At 28.7% G+C, this 18,998-nt stretch overlaps 1 protein-coding gene across 1 annotated transcript; it reads right to left on the reverse strand.

Annotated features, from left to right (window-relative positions):
* Positions 1 to 7,340: 7,340 nt before the first annotated feature.
* Positions 7,341 to 11,481, reverse strand: LOC114189970 (uncharacterized). Its single transcript, XM_028078701.2, has 5 exons — positions 11,013 to 11,481; positions 10,781 to 10,839; positions 8,950 to 10,662; positions 8,571 to 8,649; positions 7,341 to 8,150 (listed from the first exon to the last, which is right to left on the reverse strand). The coding sequence occupies exons 1-5, from the start codon at positions 11,113 to 11,115 to the stop codon at positions 7,471 to 7,473; spliced, it is 2,634 nt and encodes an 877-aa protein (XP_027934502.2). The 5' UTR covers positions 11,116 to 11,481; the 3' UTR covers positions 7,341 to 7,470.
* Positions 11,482 to 18,998: the final 7,517 nt, after the last annotated feature.

The raw sequence follows: 18,998 nt of genomic DNA on the forward strand, positions 1-18,998 counted from the left end.
TTGTTTATTTAAAATATTTATTTATTGAAAAGCAAAAATTATTTTAAAATAATTAAATGTAGGAGAAAGATATTTATTTAAAAAGTCGAGTACAAACAAGCTCATCTAATGTTCACAAAAAAATTAAAAAAGAAAGCAAGATAAACTTCAACAAATACTGTTTTTTTGAATTTATTTTACACAATTTATTTACATTCTTATTTAAGTTAAATTAGTTAGTTTATGTTATTGAGACAAAAAAATCACTAAATAACAAGAAGTTTAAAGACTAAAAGTAATTAGTAATTAATTAATATACAAATTTATAGTATTTAAAATCATTTTTATTATAAAAAATTTTTTAATTAGTTTCTGAATTAATCTCTATAATTAACTACCAAAATTTTAGTCAAGATTAGTCTATAAATTCATATACTAATTTAAAATTTATCATTTCAAATAGATGAAATTTAAAATTTGGATAACTTTTTTTTTTTTTGTTTAGAAACAATTTTGAATCATAGGAATAAAATTGTTAAACTAAAAGAATTTATTTTTGTATATAATACCATTATATGATTTCCTTCTATATCTTTTTTCTAAATTTGTAATTGCTCCGGTTTATTTTTTTAGAAAAAGAACAAAAAGTTAAAGTAAAAAAAATACCGTAAAAGCATCTTCTTTCTTACGGGTGATACCCAATCTTATACTACTCCATCACATTCTTTTTAGAAATTTACTTGTCATTTCCTTAAAAGAAATATAAACGTGTTGTACTTTAGTTTACTTTAGCATAAGCAAACACGACAATAAGATGTTTACCGGTTTTATTATTCCTTTGTATTATTACACGTAACTACTTTTTAACATTTATATTATGTATTCTCAATTTTAAAATATCAGAACTTAATTTTGAATTTTTTTTTTCCATTTAGAGCATCGCCTAATTTTCTCTGTTCTACTTTTTAAGATTCAGAACCCACGCGTTCAAAACATGCAAATTAATGCAGTGTTCAGTTTGGGTCACATCGAGAAATTATATTAGGTATTTAGCAGAGAGAAAAACATAGTAGTTGAGTAAAAAATATAAGGAAAATATATTTTAACTCACTTTTTTTGACCCACTTTTAACCCATTGCTTTAATCATCATTAGATCATTTTTTTTTATTCTTTTTAGTGATGTGATGTATGATCTAATGATGATTGAAGTGGTGGGTTAAAAGTGGGTCAAAAAAAGTGGGTTAAAGTATCATTGTCCAAAATATAAATATGACTGATTATATTAAAGTTGTTAAAACGGATAATTTGGTCGATTCAATTTGATTTATTATGAATTAATAATTTAGTGATTTAATTTAAATTTGTAATTTTAATTAAATTAAAATAAACTTTAATACAATCTAAATACAAATTAAAATAAAAGAAATACAAATTATTTATGTGTTGAATAAAAAAATAACTAATATGATCCAAATGTAAAGTCAAACTTAATAAAAAAATAAAAAATAATTGTGTGGCCCTTTTATCTGTGGGTTGGTGAGCCAATCCGACTCACCACGGGTTTAATCTGGTTCACTATGAATTCAACTCGGATGAGCCTAATTTTAAATGAGTCAGATAAAAAATCAATCCGTATTGAAATTTGTAAAAAGATTTCAACTCAACCCGACTTAAACCCGTGAAAAACCGAATTGACTCACAAATTCCAATCCATTTTGACAGCTCTACATTATGTATAAAGCATATAAAAAATTTGGAGTTAAATAAATTGTGATAATTGTGAAATTAATGTAATAATTGAGAAGATTAGAGAAAGCATAGGATGCTCCCGGAGTTCCGGTGGGTGTGTTCAGCATTTTCTAATAATAGGCATCATTCCGCAATTAAAAGATGGATTAAATTAATGATCTAGAAAGAAGATACATAGCATATTAATCTGTGAAAAACTGAACATCATAGAAAGCAGAGACACTTTTCAGTTTTCTCCAAACCCAAGAAATCAACGAAAGAATATCAGTGGCTTACTTGGGATGGAACATCTAGGTCTTCTTCATCACGCACATGGAATCACTGTTACCAAATAACATTACCTGCATCTGTTTTTTCTTGCTACAGAACTTTTAAACAAACTAAAATAAAAACCAGTAAAGCAAGTTAATTACTGTTAATTTCTTGAAGGGAATATATTCTTTTAATTTTTATCGTCTTTCTTAGTTTCTTAATTTATAATTTTAAAACCTGTTCAGACTTAAAAAATAATTATACAATTTGTTCTTTTAATTCGTTCACTTATTATTTCCCATCTCAACGTCAGAAGCAAATAATTTGGAGTACGGAAATCTAATCTAGATTAAGAAATGTAGTTGTTCTTATCCGATTCAATTCCGGTTAATAATTGAACTTCATTAGAAAAAGTGAATGAAACTCTGAGGAAGATGCTCATTCCTTTATATTTCTACAAGTTTTCTATTTAAAAAAATGTGACTAGTTTTAAATATATTCTTCTCTAAAATAGTTTAAAATAGTTGTTACAAAAATAAGTAGTATTACCATGGGTCAAGTGGTAGAGATTTTATATTAACTATATAAATAAGATGGATTTAATGTACATATGGTGTAAATCATATTTTACCGGATCACTTTTTAAAATAATATCAAAATTATTTAAAATATATTTTATGGTATAAATTTTACTTTTTATATAAATATAATATATATCATCAAACACTTGTAACTTGTAAATATTGAATCAAATATTAAGTTTACAAAATTCATATTTTTTTTAATATTTCATTAAAATTATTTTTTTAATATACATTATTCAAATTAAAAAAAAATTAAAAAATATTCATTAACTTTATCTCTTTCCTAAAGTAAATTAATAAAAATATAATTTATATACATTATTCAAATTTTGATGGAAAAAAGAAAAAAATTAATATATTAATTTTTAATTAAGTGATAGTTTTGTATTAATTTTTATTTGAGAAATAAATTTTAATAATAATTGTATTAATTTTTAACTGGATAAAATGTGACGATAACACACATAACAATGATTTTTTTTTTTTAATTTCATTAACTTTGTTAAGTTTATGTTTAAATTTATATATTCAAGAAGGTGAAGAGATGGTGCAACAAAAAATTAAAAAAAAACAAAAACAAAAACAAACGTAGATTTAAATGATTTTACAATTTTGAACGATGATCTTATCGATTATGTTACAATTATGTGAGAAATCTAACTCTGCTTATCTCATGTTACAATCCTCTTACTGTCAAGCTCCCTTTCTTCTTGGTCCACAGAGACAAAATGTAAGACTGATGCCAACAATTCATCACGAAAGAACAAACTAGTTGAGACAAGATCACAAATTCAAACGAATTTAATACTAATAGAAAATACTAATAGAATAGAAACAGAACTGTCTTTTCATATCGATATCCTTCAACATAACATAGGTCATCGAAAGCATCTCGAGACCCACCAACGCACGAAAGTTGTTTATGTTTAAATTTATATATTCAAGAAGGTGAAGAGATGGTGCAACAGAAAATTAAAAAAAAAAACAAAAACAAACGTAGATTTAAATGATTTTACAATTTTGAACGATGATCTTATCGATTATGTTACAATTATGTGAGAAATCTAACTCTGCTTATCTCATGTTACAATCCTCTTACTGTCAAGCTCCCTTTCTTCTTGGTCAACAAAGACAAAATGTAAGACTGATGCCAACAATTCATCACGAAAGAACAAACTAGTTGAGACAAGATCACAAATTCAAACGAATTTAATACTAATAGAAAATACTAATAGAATAGAAACAGAACTGTCTTTTCATATCGATATCCCTTCAACATAACATAGGTCATCGAAAGCATCTCGAGACCCACCAACGCACGAGAGTTGGGATATTTCAAAAAATAGATTCCTATTTGAAGGGTGCATAACTGCATGGATAAGCTCACACTAACCCATCAATTTGGGATTCAATTCGGTACCGAGGTATCGAGAAGGAATTGGAATGTAATGATATCGATTTATCCAGATACACGAGAAATAGTATGGTATGATTCAAACGATCTACTTACGAGATAGGGATAGAGAAAGAGGAAAAAATCGAGGATTTAACATAGTACTTTTGATTGAAAAATTGATCTGATTTTTTTCGTACTTTTCGCTCAATGATGAAATGGGTCAAATTCTACAAGACCTCAAATCTTGTGGGAGTTAAGGAATGATGAAAGAAAAGAAAAAAAGAAAGTAAAAGAAAAATTAAAAAAACCAGGAGTTGACACGTGTCATACATCGTTCAAAAACATTAACAATTTAAATGCCAACATTAGTAAACATGACCAAATTGACCAAAATTTAACGAAAATAAAAATCTAATTGAACGCAACACGAAAATGAGGACCAAATTGAATAAACACAACGAAAATAAAGATCAAATGTGTATTTAAGCCTTTAAAAAATGCAGTAGAAGAGTCTTGATTCCAAACGAAAAAAATTAAAACTTGATTGAAAATGATCTTTCTGATTATAAAAGAATGGGGCAAAAGGATTGATTGCGATAGATTTCTTGTTCTTATTAGAAGATCGTGATTGAATCTATGTATGTTTGGTAAAAAGAAAGAAAAAAATCTTCATCTTTAAGAATAATAAAAATGAAAGTGTTCAATTAAAACATGAAAATGTGACTGAATTTATCATAGTTACTTTTCGGAACAAAATAGAAGAAAGGGAGAGATTCTCAATATTATGTAAAATAGTAAAATCTTAGAATTTTACAATTTAAATATCAATTTTATCTATCTTGTTGTGTCTATTATATCACAGCTATTGAACCACTGTTAAATTACTATTAATAACATACTCAATATGTATATATTTTAATATAAATAGTGTATTCAAAATCTTACACTCATTAAAGATAAAATAAGACTATAATATGTAATATTACATGAGATATATATAATGTAAACGGTGTATTAAATATGTCTCATCGACCAAAGATAAAAATATATTATAATTTATAAATAGGTTCAAACTTTATCATATATATCGATTTTAATTGAGTTTAAAGTCTAATTATTAAAATCAAGATTATTTGAATTCCAAATAGATTCACTTCAATTTCTTTTGACAACCTAATATAATATATCAGTAGATTTGTTGTAAGTGGTAGAGTATGTGATGGAATTGGACATGCAAGTAGTTTTCAGTTTCAATAGTTTTGGACTGTGGTCATGAACGAACTATGCATTGTGATTAATGGCAATAGGGACAGATTAATATCAGAGTTGATGAATGTAAGTGGGTTTGATGTGAGAAGGATATGTTGATGGCAGATCTGAGAAGATGGAAGGAAGGAGAAAGGTAACAGAAAGACAAGGAAATAAGAAAGAAACCACATGCCATGTTTTGTTGTAATAAATGGTTTGAGGTTACAAATAGATTGATTGTTGTGTTATGACATGTGTAGTGCGTTGACAATGCAGGCAAAAATCACACAATAAAATTCACGAAACAGTGTGGAATCCCATTCTCTTCTCAACAACTGCATCGACTTCAAAAAGTCAAGACCACTTTTTCTCTCTCACCACCTCACTCAGAGAGGACCCATGTGCGCACCAATAACAACCTCCTCCATTTTCATTACAATCCAAAAACTATTATTTTCTCTCTTTAATGCCTTCAATTTTCTTTGAATTCACCCGTCTTTCTTTTCCTCCATGGCCCACTGTTCAACGCATTCATGCTTCAGGTCTATGATGGGTTAACTCGTTTCTGTTATCGTTTATGACCTCATTACTGTACATTGTTTGTGTACATCACAAAGAAAAACAAAACAACTCAACTTGGTCCTTTTGGATTTTTAACATGCACGTACTCTCCTCACCTCAGGATATAAACTAGACATTAGCGAATAATTCAATAATAATCTAACAACAGATGTAAGAATAAGTCCAACAAATAAGAAATTCTCAATAAACATAACAAACAACAAATCTTGTTAAAATAAATTTTAATTCATAACTCTTATGTAACGTTAAGAAGTAAATTTTAAGTCTAACTCAATTTTACAACATTGACTTATCAGATGAAGTTTACACCTACTTATAAACTCACCTGATCTCTGATAAATGTGAGACTTCCAACGACATATTATCATTTTAGTTTAATTTTCTCTTGTGTTGTAGATATTTGCTGAATAACCAGGAGCATATCAGAGGTAAGAGAACACCCAAAAAAAAAATGCAGAAACACTACTACAGACAGTACTAAAATAAATTGAACCATGGTTGGCGACCTTCTTATCAGGAGTATCAAAGCATATATATATAGAGATAGATCATTCTAAGTATGTGAAAACAGTGGTAATGGGCAAGCATAACGGTAAACACAAGGGGACAATCATTTGAGCTTGATGTGTCATGGCTGCAACCCTACTGTCTCAAGTCTATGCAAACATTTCCACGGAAGCTGTTCAATTCAATGCATTTATAATTGAGATTATTGGGTCTGTTTTGAATTTCAAGCTCATCATATATTTTGTTTACGTTCATGACAATATAATTTGACGAAGTTTTTTTTTTCAAGTCCTATAAAATATTTATCTTTACTTTTCAAGTTATATCAAACTTTTAATTTCATCTGACGAGGTGTTTTAATGTTGACATTGTCAAAAGTTTATCAAAATTACTTTGTCAAAAAATAATGTATACTTCAAGACACTTTCCTGTTAGTTTTTGTGTATTTGAGATAATCGACATTTATACATATACATATATAATATGTGTAAACTTGCTCAAATTATTTATTCAGGGTTTATGCGTTAATCATAAATAAGTTAAAAACAATGCAATTTGAAACCAATGTGTATCCTTTTCTAAAAGACCAATATAGTCTACATTACTTTTTGTTATTCATATATAGCAGAATGTTTTTTCTCTTTCACTTTCTGGCACAGAACATTATTTACTTCCTCTCTCTTTTAACATTGGTGTAAAATTTGTTGTAAAAGTGACATTAGTCAATCTAAATTCTTAATTCAAGAAATAACTCTTATAATTTGTTGTGCTTACAAAGAAATTTGTCTCAAAGTGATGAGAGTTTTTTAGATTTTCCTTTCTAACGATATTTTGTTTGCAGTAGAGAACAAACAAGTGCTAAAGAAAATGAAAAAGTGTCAAGTTTTCATGTAATATTGCTAACTTGAAGATTTATTTTAACGTCAAGCATTGTGTTTTTTTTAAAGGACAAAAATTTGAGACAAGGTAGAATAATACACTATTAGACCTTTTAACTATTAAGATAAATTCTACCAGTCAATAAGTAGAAAAATAATGAGTATCCAATGAAAGATCCTACATGGAAATTTTGATGGTATGATTGTTTACAATGATAGAAAACTATTACAAAGCCTACCATGTGATTATGTATACATACATTGTGAAAAAGGTTAATGTAAGCCGTTGAGGAATTAAAACTGCAAGAAATCAGAAACCAATTCGTTAATCAAACATGTCACAATATCAAACTCAAGTTCTGAACCCTCTTCAGATGCTTCAGTGTCAAAGTCAAGCCATCTACCCCATGGTGTACTCATGTCCTTGCAAACTAGTTCCTCCACCACTAATTCTTCCATGTTCCTAAGGTTCAACATTTCCTTGTACAAATCTTCAGCCAAAGAGCTCTTCTTCTGAACTGAAGCCACCCATTTAGGCATTGCTTTGCAGCTTCCAACAAAAACTTGTCTACATCTTAACTCTAAGTACTCACTCACAGTGTCAAATATAACCTTTCTCTCGATCTTAGAGTACTTTTCATAGTTTTCTGCCATAGTGCTCTTAGTCTCCAACAGATCAAAGAGATTTGGCATTATGATCTTATCTGTCTCACCCATTACAAATTTTTCTGTCATCAGTTCTGCACTGTTGAGTATATACTTTACGTATTCAAATTCCACGTTCCTAGATGATCTTGTAAACTGGACTGAATTTGACATTACACTTGATTGTTCAATGGCAACCATGTCATCTCCCATCACTATGGAAGAGCTTTGCTCAGACCATTCGGCCTCGTTTTCAAGTGGCAGAGATTCATTCATTGGAGAAAAATCAGATACCTCTTCATCTTGCATGGAAGAATAAACTGTGCTGCCTAAAAAGAGAGTAAATACAGATGGATATGTTAATATTTTATGAGCCTGTGGAATTGTGCTGAGGAACCCAAAAAGTTTCTAACAGTTATTTTTTCATGACCTAAACTTGATGAATTATCTTCATAATACATGCATGGCAAGCTGGATGTTAGACATTCAATTGAAACTGTAATAAAGATTCCATTGTAAAGAAAATTTGGCCTGTAATTTAGAATTTTCTGCAATATCTGCATAGTTTCATTGCCACATCTAGCTTAGTGACAGTTCTAATAACTCCTCTCCCTGCTTGAAGATTCATAAACTTAATGCAGTATTCAATTATAAATCTATAAGAAAGTGAAGGCTACTGGTTTTTCTTTTAGATTTGGATAAAAATATGTTCAAGGAAGTGCAAAAAATAAAAAATACTAAGGCCTTACCATATGCACTATCTAAGTAACTTTCATTTCTGCTTTCGCTGTTGCTGCTGCAGCTAGGCCCTTCTATTGATTCTGATGTCTGCACAAGGGAAGAGTAATTGATTGGTATATTAGTATACGGTTCTTTTCAGTTCATACTTCAAAAAATATCAAATATTTAATTAAACTTGAATATAGGAATAACTTAATAGTGTGCAGATCGTATCAGACAAACCCCCATATCATCCTCCTTCCCTACCAAAACCCTAAAATACATTCCCTTTGACAATTGATGGCAGGTAGTTACCGAGGATAACATACTAATATTTCACAATTCAAAAATGGAAAACAAAAAATCCATAATGGATGAAACTGACAGTATAAAAGAAATGAAAGAGACCTGTGGTTGCTGATTCATACTAAGCACCATGTTATCACTTGACAAACAAATGTCATGCCTGTCCAATTTATTACTATCCAGGTTGGGATGAAAACTTCTGTCTCCCAAACCAGCAGAAGACCATTCTGTGATCAGAGAGCATTGAGTTGGGTTAATTCTAGATGTCAATTCTTGCAGCTTTCTCTCCAAAAGGACACTTAAAGCCTCACCATCTATTACATGTAACCTGGGAGGAGATAATGATGATTTTCCGGGATTGAGCATATCATTATTGCTGCAAGAATTGACATCAGTTTTGTTCCTTGTTCCCACCATTTTCTCAATGGAGGACTGTAACTCAGGCCTTTTTCTTCTCAAAGGAGATGTAAATGTAAATGAAATCACACCATTGCTTCCTTTCATACTAAATGCATCCTGGTTAATACTTCCGTCAGTTGTAATATTGCATTTTATGGACTTGTTTTCATAATTATTAGCCGCAGTATCAGTGCCTCTTGCATCATTGTCAACATCTCTATTCCTATAGTTTTTCTTTTGGGAAATGCTCTTTCTTTTGGAAACTGATTTGGGAGCACCTGTTACCCTTGTGTCTGACCCTTTGGGCTCGGTGTTGGCTTTTACAACACCCCTTTTTGTGGTCTTCTTTGCTCTAGTAGAACTTTCTGAAGAAAAAATTTGTGTTGGCTTATGAGAATATGCCTTGGAAGCCGGGTTACGTTTGGTGGTTTCACTACACAGTTTTTGGTTATTCTTCCCAAGCACATTACTATTCTGGTCTATACAAGCTTTCTGCTGAATGACTCTGGCTCGGTCTATACTTCGTTTCTTCTGGCTCCGAGACAACTGGTTTGATTTTATATCAATATGTTCCTTCTGCTTCACACATCCCCTATTACCATTCAAAGTCAATTCATCACAGTTCTGAACATTGGTTCTAGATGGAACTGCAAGTGAAGCAGATTTTCTTTTGCTTGGCAACCGGCAAGAACTGTTTTTTTCTGAATCTCTTGAACCTGTTAAACTTGGAGTAGATTTACATAAACTATTTCTCCTCTCACTAGGCTTGCCATTCAGAGGGTTAGCAGTGTGTTTACCTGTGAACTTGGACTCATGTTGGGAAGCTTCCAATTTCTCTTTCAGCTCAAGAATTCTTAAGGGTAAAGATGAAGCTCCAGCTGAAGACATTCTGTTCCTCTTACATGGCTGGGGACTAACCTCAATTATTTTGGCAGCTGCCTCCATAATTTGAGCTGCATGCTTAGGTTGCATATAACCAGGGCTCTTGATAGGAGACAAATGTTTGTTGTGAGTAACTGGAATGGTTTTGGCAGACCTTGGAGGCAACATTTCAGTCTGAAATCTTTTCATGGCTGGATTTCTCTCTTTTGATTCCATGACACTCCAAGAAGACTTCACCGACTTAAGTCCCATGTTTATGGAATCCACATTACAACAATCCTCAACCGTTGAGTGAAGAGCGTCATCCTCATCAGGAGTATGAGAAGATCCAAGAGAGTTGGAGCCATATAAGGAAGTGGATAATGAAGAGTTTTCAGAAACATTTGAAACTGGCAGTGAATCCAAACCCATGAGTCTGGCTAGTAACCCTGGCGCTTTAGTGTGACACCCTTCATCACTACTAATTGATATGGCACAATCAAAATCAGAACTTGCATTATCACTAGGATTTGCTCCATTCTCATTCACTTTCATCTGATACAATTGCAACAACCAAAAAAGATAAACCGTATCATGAAATAAGGGCAGAAAAAACAAAAACAGAAAAGTTACGAAAAACTCTTGGACTGTGAAAGGCTGAACAAATTCACACCTTATTGACCTCTGACTTTGGCAAGTTGTCCACGTTTTCCTTTCGTTGCTTTGAAATTTCTACAGTACATGTAGCATAAATGTTAAGAACAGGCCCATCAGACTCACTTCACTCCATAGAATACTAATGATTGAAAAAGGTACACAACATTTTGCACAAAGCAAGCAAGACAGAAGTGCAACAAATAAGAACAATAAATACATATATACAAGAGACCGTCGTCGATAATTACCAGGCAACATAGGATCGTCAGAAAGCTGCTTCTTTTGATATTTACCATTCCAGTCAAAGAAGCTAAGAAAGCTTCCCTTGAAACGTCTTCTATGAATCTCCATTACAATGTTTGCTGTATGAAACAATGAGATCCTCCTATTGACAGTTACTTTCTCTCAAGAACCCAAATCTGAAGAAGAAACAAAGTCCATCATCTGAAGAAGAACCCCATTTCAAAGTGTCGTTCTTGCAACCAGAAAACACATCGTGTGTCCTAAAGCTGGAGTCTTTTTGAAAAGGGGCCCTTGAAAACAGAAGTTATTGGTCATTATCACCAATCTCTCCCAACAAAGAAACCACTCACAGAACAATGCTTAGGCTCTATTTTCCATCGGTCTCAACACTATGAGCAATCACTATTGTCTCTGTCTCTGAAAGGAAACAGTTACTAGTTTGCGTGTGGTATTAATTTGCAAAGACCAGACAGAAAGAAAGGCCCAGAGTCATAAAACGGGTGTCTCGTGGGGCTAAAATAAATAAAAGCTAAGTCAAAGACATGGACTGAACTATAAATATTTTATTATTATCTTTTCTTTTCCTCTACCCATAAATCACTCCTTTTTAAATATTTTTTATTCACTCATTTCTTAATTAACGCCTTACAGATCACTCTAACAAACTAATTCAACATTTACGTGTAAATAAATACCACATGAACTCTTAAATAAGAAATAGAATATGCAACTTGGTTCAATTAGAAAATGTTAACAAGCTTTAATATCGAAACAAAAATTTCTTTATACATGTTATAATCAAGAGTTAAGTATGGTTTTAATATTTGAACTTTGATCTAAAATTAAAATTTGTTTTATCCAAAACTTCGATATATTATTGTTTTAATCTTTAAAAAGAATGAATATAGTCTTTTTAATTTAATTAGATTTTTTTTTTTGAAGTTTCGAGCATATTTTTTTAGCTGATATCAAACGAAAAATGTGTCAAACAATATCATAAACTTTAATATTAACATGGGTTAAAAAAATTAGGCTAAATTACCCTTTTGGTCCCTCTATTTATCATGAAATTTCATTTTGGTCCTCGAGTTTTTCGTTGTCTCAATTTGGTCCTCATATTCTTAAAAATGACTCAATTTGGTCCTCACCGTTAACTTTGACCAGACGGTGTTAAAGTCAACGCCACGTGTCAATTTCTGGTTTTTTTAATTTTTTTAAATTTTTTTTTAAAATTTTTTTTTAAATGACACGTGTCACTTCATAGTCGTGCCACGTGTCAAAGTGACTCAATTTGGTCCCTATATTTGTTTTTAGTTTCAATTTAGTCCCATTTTTTGTAAAAATGAAGCAATATTGTCCCTCCTTAGATTGAGACTCAATTTAATCTTTATATACAACTTATGATGATATTCTTAATAAAATTGACATTTTTATTAAATATTTATAGAAATATTTTTAAATAATTTTTTTTAGTTTTATTATTAAACAAAGTTAAACCCCAAACTTAATTTCAAAAATTAACAATTTTTTCATCATATATAAAGGCATCAAGTGTATCATATTATACAAACTTGGTAAAGATTAAAAATCAAATAACTTGTCACACATAAATTTAAGAACTAAATTTCAAGTTCAAAACAAAATCAAAGTCTAATGTTTTGTGTAGAATTTAAAGTTAATTTAAAATATTTATAGAAATATTTAATAAAAATGTTAATTTTAGTAAGAATATCACCATAAAATTTATAAAAAAGTAAATTTAGTGTCAATTTGAGAAAGGACAATATTGCTTCACTTTTATAAAAATTGGGACTAAATTGAAACTAAAAACAAATATAGGGACCAAATTGAGTCACTTTGACACGTGGCACGAATATGAAGTGACACGTGTCAAAAAGAAAAAAAATTTAAAAAATTTTTTAAAAAAATTTTAAAAATTAAAAAAAAATTAAAAAAAAATTAAAAAAATTAAAAAAACCAGAAATTGACACGTGGCGTTGACTTTAACACCGTCTGGTCAAAGTTAACGGTGAGGACCAAATTGAGTCATTTTTAAGAATATGAGGACCAAATTGAGACAACGAAAAACTCGAGGACCAAAATGAAATTTCATGACAAATAGAGGGACCAAAAGGGTAATTTAGCCAAAAAATTATATTGATTCATTTATTTTTAAAGTTTATGAATAAGAATGTATAGAAAACTAAAAACATATTTGAGCCGTAAATCACTCCAATAAATTCATGCCATTTATATACTTAACTAAACTGGTCAGTGATCTATACGTTAATAGAAGTTTTCCATATGCACAAAGTGCGATAGACGCTAATCACTAGACAATCTATATAACAAACTATAAACAACATTAATCAACATTAATGAACTTTTTTAATTAACTAATGATGTCTAAGTTGAGAGAAAAAAATATGCTACCTAACTTTTAAAACTGAATTTTTCAATCTTAGAAAATTTATGCTGATAGCTAAAGATGTATTGAGAAACTAAAGATTCCTAGCAATACTTGTGTAAAAAGTAAAAAATAAAATAAAAAAACTGAATCTCTAATAGAAAGTGTAAACTATTTTTAAGAGATACCAAAAGATAATATAGCTGTACAGTTGACTTTATTTGAATATTTCTGAACTTAAACTCCTGAACTTTAATAATTTATTTAGATACAGTAAGTATTTATTTATTCATGATTATTCCTTGTATTTAATAATGAAATTCTCAAATCTCCTGTGAGTCCCACCAATCTCACATTCACGAGTATATATTATTATAATTATTATTAATACTGATAAAATTTGTGGGTGAAAATGCCATGTATTAATAATGCACGTGAGTGACACCAGAATATAATTTATTGATCAACTATGATGATGGAACCTCAAGGTGAGTTGCAAGTTTCTAAAACTCAGCGAGATTCAGAAACCAATTTAATTTCTACCTAATCTGTATAAATACTATCAGGTGAATGTGTATAATTGTTTGTAGTCACTTTAATTTTCACTACAAATATTTAACTATTTCTCTAATATTACTTCGAATAACTTTTATTGCTTATTATGAATTTTAAAAAGGAGTGTTGGATTAGGTAATATATTTCATGCTTATAAAATTTTGATCTTGTAAGCAGATTTACACCTTTTCATTTCATAAAGAAAATGAGATTGTTCAAGTTTGATAGTGTCACCATTAACTTTATAAAACTTCCGCTTCATATTAAAACACATTTAGTAAAAAAAACTATTTAAGGGTAAGAATAGCATTTAATTTAATTTAATAAAAATGTTATCGGATAGGATAGTTCGCTTTTATCAACATTCAACTAACATGAAACCATTATTTTCAATTTTGTCATGTTTAATCAACCTAGTTAAATTTAAGTTCCAAGATTTTATGAGTATTCTTCATTAGAATTACAAAATAGGTTCAATTCAATGTTATCTACAGCGGATAACGTAACGGCGATCCAATTTTTTTTTATAAAGTTATAACAGAAACTATAACTGATTATGGTGAAAATATTTCGATAAAAGAATATAATACTCATATATAATATTAATGTAAAAATAATTATATATGTCTAAAAATGCTAAGGCGACGGTGGCTGGTGGTGACGGTGGCTGCTTGTGGAAGTAACTTGGTCAAAGCCAAAACAGATGAGAGGTCGAGTATATTACTAGGCAGCAGTGAGAGGTAAATTCAGAGGTCGAAGTAAGGGTAGGGATGTAAAAGAAATTCGTTTCCATATATATATATATATATATATATATATATATATATATATATATATATATATATATATATTTAAAATATTCTTATTATTTTATCAAGTATAATAATATTTTTTATTTTTACGGTTGATTTATTTGAAAACATATCGACTATGAAATATTTCTAAAAAAATAAAAATAACTCTTAGGCATTTTTTATCGAAAATACTCTAACTTTGTCAAAACATTTATAAATCAAATATTTGGATAAACCACTCTTCTTTATCTGTTGCATATTTGGATAAATTAACTAATTTTAAATCGTCCCTACATATGAATTCTACGTATGAATTGATGTTTATTTGTGGATTTTTTTGTATTATTAAATATATATTATATTAAAATATATTTAAGTATACATTATATTAAAATATATTTAGGGGTTGAGGAAAAAAATAATAACAAATTTTAAGTTTATAATTAAATTGTGAATAAAACCAACGTGAAAAAATATTCATAAGCTTAAAAAGTCAACATATATGTAAGAATGTAAAGAGTAGATTTATTAAAAATATAAAGAATATAGCATGTGAAATAAAAAATATAGAGTAGATTTATTAAAAATATAAAAGATATGACATGTGAAAAAAACTATGGAGTAAATTTTCTAAAAATATATAAAGTATATTTACTATAAATACAAATAAGTGTATAAAAATTTTGTTATAGCATTTATTGCTAGATTCGTATAATTAGTGTATCGACATATTTGTCTAATATCTAATGCTAGACTCATTTAATCAGTATCTGGACACACTCATCTAATATGTTTGGACAAACTTGTCTAATGGGTATTGCACAACACGTCTAATAAGAAAATGGATAAAGTTGTCTAATGTTTATTAATAAAATTAACAATATGTGTATAAACAGACTCGTCTAATATATGTTACTAGACTCATTTAATTAATGTATGTACAAATTCATCTAATGTGTGTTGCAATACTCATTTAATCAATGTATGGGCAAACTCATCTAATGTGCATTCTTAGACTCGTTTAGTTAATGCATAGAATGACTTGTTTTATGTTGTATGCACAAAATACTTGTATGATTAGTGCATGGGTAAACAATTTAATGTGTATTGCTAATCTCATATAATTAGTCTATGATCATACTCGTCTAAGGTATATTGCAAAATTTATCTAACCAGTGAATGTACATACTAGTCTAATGTGTAATAGACTCATATAATATGTGTATGAAAAAGCTTGTCTAATGTGTATTATTAGATACATGTAATATTTTTTGTTATACTTGTCGAATAAGTGTATGGAAATACTTGTCCAATGTGTATTCCTAGACTCGTTTAATCAATGCATCAACAAACTCTTGTAATATGTACTGCTAGACTTGTCTCATAATTATATGGACACACTTGTATAATATGTACTATTAGACTCGACTAACTAGTGTTGTTCAAACTTGTGTAATGTATATTGCAAGACAATGGACAAACTCCTCTAACGTGTATTAATATACTTGTTTAATCTGTGTATGAAAAGACTTGTCTTTATTGTATTTTTCTAAACTCGTCTTATCAGTGTATGGACAAACTGGTCTGGTGTTTGTTGATAGACTCGTATAATCAGTGTATGAACAAACTTGTCTAATGAGTATTCTTAGACTCATCTAATCAATGTATTGAATGACTCATCTAATGATTTTTTTCTAAACTCGTTTAATTAGGGTGTGGACAAAGTTGTCTAATCAGTGTTTGTTTAGACTTTTCTAAAGTGTATTGCAAGACTCGTCAAATTAGTGAATAGACAAACTCGTTGTATTAATAGACTTGTCTAATGTATATTGATAAGGTCATTTTATCAGTGTTGTTGGTAGACTCGTCTAATCAGTGCTTTGACATACTCATCTAATGAATATTTCTATACTCATGTAATCAATGTATGAAATTTATTGGTTAATGATTTTTGCTATAATTGTCTACTGATTGTATGGAAAAACTTGTTTAATGTGTATTGTTAGACTTGTTTAATCTGTGCATCAATAGACTCGTTTACTTTTTTTAATATATTTGTTTAACAAATAGATGGAATGACTCGTCTATTTTTTGCTATACTCGTCTAATTAGTATACGAAGATACTCATCTAATGTATATTGCTAGACTTGTCTAATATTTTTTGTTATACTACTTTAGTCATGTGTGGAGGGATTAGTCTAATGTCGTTTAATAATTTTTGTTATATTCGTTTAATTAATGAACTGGAATGACTTGTTTAAATTTCTTTTCTATACTCTCTAATTAATATGTGGATAGACTCGTTTAATGTATATTGCTAGACTTGCCTACATTTTTTCTATATTCATGTGATCAGTGTATGGACAAATTATCTTAAACTCGTCTAATTTTTTTTATACTAATCTAGTGCGTGTTTCTAGCCTAAAATATAATTTTTCTAAATATAATTTTATTAAATGACTAAGTAATTGAAAATCATAAAAAGAAAAAAAAAAGTAGTATATAAAAAAATTGATACTTTAAATATAGGTCATTTTTTAAATAGTGTTAGTTGTATGAATAAATTAATATTTTGGTATATAAAAATTTGTAATATTAAAATTTAGTTTATAATTTAAATATAAGTTAATCTTTAATAATTTATTAAATATCAATTAATTAAAAGTTATAAAAAGATAAAAGTAAGAACAAAGAAATAATATAGAAAAATTAATTTTAAGAAAATAAATGAATAGAAAAATAACTTCCATATGACAGAAAAATAAATACAAATAAAAAAAATTAAAATATGAAATAACTTTAAATCTAACTTTTACACTTGTCACTGAATAAAATAATAATAAAGTAAATTTCTTAATATCATAGATAATAATCAGTGATTATTAAGAGTCACCCTTTTATTATTTTTGCTTAACAGTATTATTTGTTTTACCAGCTCCGTTTCCGAATTATTTACCAAGCAAAAATAAGATGACGAAAGATTTGTATATTTGCTATTTTCCTTCGTCACTTTTGCAATGCGAAGACAAAGTTTTACTTTTACTTCAAATTCTTTTATATTTTTCTTATATTAAATAATTTAAATTATTTTTTTATCATATTTTTATTTTTAGCCTTTTTATATAATTTTTTCACTAGAAATAATTAAAAAAAATATTCTGATCACTTTTTCACTCTTTCAGTTTTAATTTTCAAAATAATCAAGGTGAACTGAATTAATATCCTTTTAAAGTTAACAAAACAGTTAATAAGAAGTTAAATTTTACAAATTAGTTAATAAAAAATGTAAGGTTTACATATATATGAATTTGAAGTATGAGATTGAGTCTCGTACTTACGTTTTAGTATAAGATCTGTTAATTTTTTAACCTCTATGCGAATGGGCTTTTCACACTTTTTTACTACTTTAGGTTTATCTTGTTTTGTTAAAATTGTGACTTGCTTTCCAAAATGTTGAGATCTCTAGTGGAAAATAAGAAATTATTCTCTTGATGTAACTTTCTCCTCTTATTTGTTATATAATTTCGAAATATTTATCTGAGACTTCTTTCATATTTTTAAAAAGTTTGCACAATATAGTGTGTATAAATTCTGAAAAGAACTATGTTGTTGGTGTGCTAAGCCCTTAATATTCTATTACGAGCATATTTACATTTCACATATCATACAACTTCTGGTACGTTGGTTTGGGAAGACAAAATAGTATAGTAAGGACAATTAGTTTCTTAGGTAAATGTAAAACTTACACGAAATAAGGTTAGTATATAAATAAATGTAAATTTATAAATTAGTTTTGTATTATTGAGTTAGATTTTTTTTATTTATAATTTCAGAATTATTCAAAGTCTATTAGCATTAAAAATCCTACATTAATTTAACTTAAAATTATTGTCCAATATGTCAAGTGTCTTGTCATCTCATGCTTATAAGGAGCTTTCTATACTTATATGTAGCAATAGATGAGAGTTTATTTGAGGGTGAAACTGGTAAAAAAATAAACGCAAGTAGTTAAGACGTCATTCTAAAAATTTGTTTCTTGTTATATAAAAAGACACCTAAGAGTACAATATCGGGACTAATTAGGAATACATTGCATGTGCTTTAATTTAATATATAGTCCTATAATTCACCTTTAGACTATGATTTATCATTTTTGCGCTACATTCACGGATTCATATTTCATAACCTACATTCACTAAAACTCTGCATCGTACCATGTTAATAAGATATCAAA

The sequence above is a fragment of the Vigna unguiculata genome, chromosome 7 (assembly GCF_037176805.1).
Source record: "Vigna unguiculata cultivar grain cowpea cultivar isolate G323 ecotype 2 chromosome 7, ASM3717680v1, whole genome shotgun sequence".
In the NCBI taxonomy this organism is placed as follows: Eukaryota; Viridiplantae; Streptophyta; class Magnoliopsida; order Fabales; family Fabaceae; genus Vigna; species Vigna unguiculata.